This window comes from Mandrillus leucophaeus, unplaced genomic scaffold (genome assembly GCF_000951045.1).
Source record: "Mandrillus leucophaeus isolate KB7577 unplaced genomic scaffold, Mleu.le_1.0 Scaffold65, whole genome shotgun sequence".
In the NCBI taxonomy this organism is placed as follows: Eukaryota; Metazoa; Chordata; class Mammalia; order Primates; family Cercopithecidae; genus Mandrillus; species Mandrillus leucophaeus.
The window spans coordinates 2,106-8,578 of NW_012107030.1; the positions used below are offsets into that span (position 1 = coordinate 2,106).

At 51.6% G+C, this 6,473-nt stretch overlaps 1 protein-coding gene across 1 annotated transcript in view; it reads right to left on the minus strand.

The window, feature by feature from the left end:
* Positions 1-6,473, minus strand: part of LOC105554592 (deleted in malignant brain tumors 1 protein-like) — a gene marked incomplete at its 3' end in the record, with an annotated part of 42,430 nt that overhangs the window by 210 nt on the left and 35,747 nt on the right. Inside the window, 6 exon segments of the mRNA XM_012001136.1 lie at positions 7-98; positions 781-813; positions 1,711-1,740; positions 2,712-3,035; positions 3,798-3,836; positions 6,160-6,472. Of these exon segments, the coding sequence (XP_011856526.1) occupies positions 7-98; positions 781-813; positions 1,711-1,740; positions 2,712-3,035; positions 3,798-3,836; positions 6,160-6,472 (831 nt within the window).

The following is a 6,473-nucleotide window of genomic DNA, read 5'->3' on the forward strand; positions in this document are numbered from 1 at the left end:
ACACACGGTGCCCTAGGAGCCTTGGTATAGGACCTCCACTCGGCCCTGACACCTGTCACCTCCATTCACCAGCCTCAGGGCCAAACTGGATTCAGATCCTACAGGGGAACACAAGAACCCTTCATCCATCCCTATCAAGGATTGTATATTACTGCTACCAGACGTTCAGCTTTATCACAGGGGAAGGAGAGGTGATGTACTATGCTGCCCGGGTTTATGGAGGCTCAGAGTTTGGGGAATCATCTGTGACCCCAGTTGAGGTGACAGGAATGGTATCCCCACTCCCTACTCTGGGCACACACAGGATGGAGCTCCACAGTTCCAGAGGGCAGGCCCATGCTGGCCCCATGTTCAAGAGTTTGGTGGCACCCATGCTGTCCTCTCTGGTTTCTGGCAAATTGCCAGGGATAGCGGGGCCATGGCCAGAGAGCTGCACGGATAGAAATTTTCACGCACTTTTGCAGGTCTGCAGTGCATGGTCAGAAGGCCAGGAATGAGGTCCCTACAGTATTAGGGAGCCCTCCAGTGCTTGTCCTGAGCACCTGGATGAGAATCATTCCCGAACACTTGGAACAGGGTCCCATGAGAGACAGATCACCAGCAGCCTCCAGCCTCCAACATCAGACCCAGGACTGGCTCACCAGAGACTCCACCTTCCTCCCACGCAACCCACAGGGACATGAAAGAGAGGGGCCCACCTTGAGCCGCATCCTATCAGTTTGAAACACAAAATATGTCCAGAGATAGTGAGCCCTAGGGAGGGGTGAGAGGATTATTTACCTGCTGTTGACGCAGGTGAGGTTAGCCAAGTGTCTGTAAATTGCAACAAAGAAAAAAGACAGAATTAGACTTGAAGGGAAAAGGCCCAGAACAAAAGGTTCCGTGGGAGGGGGAATCAAACTGGAAACAATTCCACTTCCTGTTCCTGCCACTTGCTTCCCATGTGTCTGCCCAGGTCTCCTCTGCTGTGAACTCATCCAGGGGCAAAGGTCCTGCTGGAGACCAGACTGAGCCCTCCATTTCTCTAATCCTGAGGTATCTTTCTATGTGTTAGGGGATGCTCCCCACCATGCCATCCCACATCTGCTGATGCATGGACTGACTAGGATATCAGACGCCATTGCTGAGGCTCGTACACTGGAAGCTAAAATGTTAGGGGAACCAGGGGCTTCCCAGGGGACAATCAGGAATCAGGTTTCTGGCTAAGCAGAGACACCACAAACCTTTATTATCCCTTTCCCTGCCCAAGCACAAACTCTGCCTATTTTGGATACAAATGCGGCCCATCATAATCTTGGAATTTTTCCAGCAGCGATGGATGGGGGTATTGAGCCTGCCCTGACGATGCCTTGAACAGTTCAGAAGGTGACACCCTCAATTTTCAGAAACTATACGTGAGTCCTGAATATAAAAGGACCAAAGCTGATTAAACACGGGCCAATTCCTGAACCTGTAAGGGTTGTCCACTGGGACAGTTTGAAACTGTTTCATTAAGGTGAGAGGGGTTGAAAAGAAGACAGAAGCCTCCTGAATCCGACGTGTGTTTAAAAAGCGTTGTGCTGGGGTCTCAGTTACATAGCCGGTGTTGAGGGTAGAAATAATATGCTCCACAGTATCCACAGACAGAAACAGGAGAGCTCTGTGGAGTGGGGAAGAGGTAACTGGGCAGAAAGAGAAGGGACGTTTTGAGGAAGGACACTGGAAACTTACCTGGACCGGGTGTCGACTGGGACTGGGAAACTGTGAGAAAGAGAAGAGAAGGTCAGATCAGGCACGTTACACAGAAGTCTGCAAAACTGGAACGAGGGAAAGAAATGGGCAAGTGTGACACTCAGTCCATCCTAGTTCCGATCACACAGGCAGGGACATTGCCATGCCATCCCCACAGAGAGGTACCGTGTAAGGGGTCGAGGCAGATCCTGTCCACTATTGCCAGCTCTGAGGTGATTAATTTTGTGTCTGCCCAGGGTAACCAGGATGACCCCAAACCCACCCTCTCCCTTGCACGTCTTAGGCATTTCTGAGTCAACAAGGCTGAGGAAGCCACTCCAGCCAAAATCCCTTGTGTGATCTTCCAGCCCGGACCAGAGGCAATAACAAGGCCATGCCTGGCCGGCCTCATGTGGGCTGCCCTCCCCACACCAGACCTGGGGCACAGGCAATGCTCAGCAGCGTTCTAAGAGGAGCTGAGGTCAAGAACTCCAACCCCACACAACCCAGGCCTGACATGAAGAGACACACATTTACATTCCTAACCCTTGAGCCTCTATTTGCAGACGTCCTCACTGGGTCTCAGCTGAGAACCCACTTCCAGACAAGCATTTTTAGTTCAAAGTTCCTCGCAGCTAGAGGATTCCTCCCCTGCCTTGCTGTCTGTCCTGCGTCCATGATACCCTCACCCAGTGCTACTCAGCAGGGAAGAAATGGAACCCTGGGGAGCCAGCACTTTTCTCTTCTGCCTCTTCCTCACACTGCCTCAACAAAGGGAGAAAGTCTGGGTTGTTTGAGTTTGGTCCCCTGTCCTAAGTGACCACAGGAACACCAGGCCCTATAGCGAAATTCATACAGATTCTTAGCAGAGAGCTAACAAGACTGCATAAATACGGGAAACATAGAAGAAGCTTTGAGTGAGGAGATCAGAATGTAATTAGGATTTTCTTCCTAAGCAAACTCCAGTCTAGGAGAGGGAACCCAAGGTGTTGGAGGCCCACCTGAGCAGATGACACCAGCGTCTTCATGATGGCCACAGTTGTGGGAGAGCCAGCCTCTGTGGGGGCAGCTCCACAGGTAGGACTCCTGTCCTGAGCAGCGCACATCATCCAGGACAATGGGTCCTGAGCCCTGGCCAAACCGGGCATTTCCTGGGGCTGATGTGGCCCAGCCACAGCCCAGCTGCCTGCAGACCACATTGGCGTCACTGGTGTCCCAGGAGTCATCACACACGGTGCCCCAGGAGCCTCGGTATAGGACCTCCACTCGGCCCTGACACCTGTCACCTCCATTCACCAGCCTCAGGGCCAAACTGGATTCAGGTCCTACAGGGGAACACAAGAACCCTTCATCCATCCCTATCAGGAGGTCAGGGATCTAAGGAATGTTCCACACTCAAGGCACATCCTAATGGCTAAAGTCACCTGAGCAGGCAGTCACCTTTGAATATGACTGCAACCAGAGATTCAGCTTCATCAAAGTTGAAGGAGCAGTGACACACTTTTCTGTCTGGGTTTATGAAGGCTCAAGTTTTGGGGAAGCACCTGTGATCCCACTGGAGTTAAAAGGAATGGATACTCCATTCTCTAACTTGGGCACACCCAGGACAGAGCTACACAGCTACAGTTGGCAGGCGAGACCCTCCCCATGCTCAGGAGCTTGGTGGCAATTCTATGGTCCTTTCTGGCTTCTGAAAATTTCACAGGTATGACAAGGCCTTGGCCAGAAAGGTGCGGGGACAGTCACTTTCACTGACTTTTCACACCTCTGCAATGCATGGACTGAGGGACAGGAATGAGGTCTTAGTAGGATTAGGGAATCCTCCAGGGCTTTTCCTCAGCACCTGGATGAGGATCTTTCCTGACCAGTTGGAACAGGATTCCACAGGAGACAAGTCACCAGCAACCTCCAGCCTCCAACATCAGACCCAGAGCTGGGTCCCCACAGACTCTACCTTCCTCCCCCGCACCCCGCAGGGACATGAAAAAGAGAGGGGCCCTCCTTGACCCTCATTCTATCATTTTCAGACAAAACATTTGTCCAGAGGTAGAGAGCGAGCCCTAGGGAGGAGTGAGAGGACTATTTACCTACTGTCGATGCCGATAAGGTGGTGGTTGGCAACGCGTCTATAAATTGTAACAAAGACAAGGCTAGAGTTAAACCTGAGGGTGAAAAGCCCCAAAAGGAAAGGTCTCCGGACAAGGCAAGCATCATGAAAACTACCCCACTTCTGGTTCCTGCCACTTGTTCCCTATGTGTCTGCCCAAGTCTTCAGCTCAGCAAGCTCGGCAAGGGACATAGGCCTGACAGAAGACTAGTTCGATCCCTCCTATCTCTGAAGTGTGGGATGTCCTCTTCTCAGTCACAAAGGGTTAGCCTGTTCCATGCACTGACACATGGACTAACAGGCATATTTGACACCATTGCTGAGACTCTACTAGTTCGAGCTAAAATGTTAGGGGAACCAAGGAGCTAACCAAGGGGTATCAAATCTCCTGGTACGTGGAATTGCCAGAAATATTTATTATCCCTCTCCCTGCCCGAGCATGGCCTATGCCTCTTCTGGATGCAGATGTGGCCCTGCAGAATCTGGGGTGTTTGAAGGAATGAGGAATGGAGGTATCAGGCCTGCACTGACATTGCTTGCCCATGGCAGAAGTCATGTTTATTGACTGATATTGGCTTCCCAGGAGACTTTGGCAATCACTCAATTCTCAGGAAGGTCATATCAGCTCTGAATAGAAAAGGATCAAAGCTAACTAAATATGAGGCCACTTTCTAAACCTCTAAGGGTTGGTCATTGGGACAATATGAAACTGCTTCACGAAAGCTGAGATAAATGGAACAGAAGACAGAAGCCTCCTGAACCCTAGGTCTGTTGAAGCACTGTGCTGGGGTCTCAGTTACAGAGCAAGGGAAAATCATATGCCCCGAAGTATCCACTCTGAGAAGAATGAGGGCTCTGTGGAGTGCAGAAAGGGCTGTCTCTTATACACATCTAGATGTGTATAAGAGACAGGGTGGAGTGCAGAAAGGGATAATTGTGCAGAAAGAAGAGGGACATCCCAAGGAAGGACACTGGGGAATCACCTGGCCTGGGCGTCGACCAGGACTGGGCAGCTGTGAGAAAGAGGAGGTCAGATCAGATGCACTACGAAGCTGGCAAAACCAGAACAAAGGTGGAAGGAACTAGACAGGTCAAGCCTTCAGTCCACCCTAGGTCTCCATCACAGAGGGTGGGGTATTGCCATGCACATCCCCACAGAGATGCTCCTTGGAAGGTGTCTAGGCAGATCCTGTCCACTATTGCCAACTCCAAAGTGATTAACTTTGTGTCTGCCAATAGTAATCAGGTTGACACAAAACCAACACTCTCCCTTGCACGTCTTAGCAGTCCCTGAGTCAAAAAATGTGAGGAGGCCACTCCAGCCAAAGTCCTGCCTGTGATCTTCCAGCCCAGCCCACAGGCATTCATAATAAGGCTTTGCCCAGCAGACCTCATGGGAACTGCACACTCCACACCAGACTGGTGCACAGGCACAACACTGCAGTGCTCTGGAGGGAGTTGTGGTCAAGGACTCATAGTGCCCAAATCCCAGACCAGACACAGACAGACACAGATCTGCACTCCTAGCCTTGTGTCTCTATTAAGACACCACCTTATTGGGCCTAAGCAGAAGACCGCAGTTCCTAGCAGGAGCCTTTGGTTCTGGGCTCCTTCCAGTGAGACAGTCCCTCCCCCATCCCCTATATGTGCTTCATCCATGTAACCCTTATGCAAAATCTTTCAGTAGGGGAAAGTTGGAACCCTGGAGAGCCAGGGTGCTATACTTTGGAGGCTTGTCACGTCCAACTGTCATATTGCAATTGGATCCCCAAGTTTAGAGTTGAGGCCTGATGCACCATGTCTGGGTCATGGAGACCCACCCTTCATGAATAACTTACTGCCCTCCTGGTGAGCGATGAGTTCTTCTCTTAGTTCCTAGCAAGAGCTGGTGGTTGAAAAGAGCCTGGGCCTTCCCTCTTGCCCTCTCTTGCTTCCTCCCTCACCATGTGACCTCTGCCCAGGCCAGTTCCCCATCCTCTTCTGCCAGGAGTACAAGTAGCCCGAGGCCCTCAGCAGAAGCTGAGCTGAACAAACCGGCCCAAGCTATTCCTTTCCAGCCACACTAAAAGGAAAAGACCTGGCGCTTTCGTCGTCTCCCTCTGCTTGTGCTGCTTCAGTGAACAAAGGTGTGACCCTTATTTCACTTTGGCCATTGTCCTGCCTGACCTCCTCAAAACCTGGCAATGAACACTCATGCTGTTTCCTAGCAGAGAGCTAAGGAGATATTAGAAATATAGGAAAGGTTGAAAAAGCTCTGAGTGAGGAGATCAGAGCATCATGAGATCTTGCTTCTTGAGCAAAATCTACTCCAAGAGAGGGAGCCCAAGGTCTTGGAGACCCACCTGAGCAGATGACACCAGCGTCTTCACTGTGCTGACAGTTGTGGGAGAGCCAGCCATTGTGGGGGCAGCTCCACAGGTAGGACTCATGTCCTGAGCAGCGCACGTCATCCAGGACAATGGGTCCTGAGCCCTGGCCAAACCGGGCATTTCCTGGGGCTGACGTGGCCCAGCCACAGCCCAGTTGCCTGCAGACCACATTGGCGTCACTGGTGTCCCAGGAGTCATCACACACGGTGCCCCAGGAGCCTCGGTATAGGACCTCCACTCGGCCCTGACACCTGTTACCTCCATTCACCAGCCTCAGGGCCAAACTG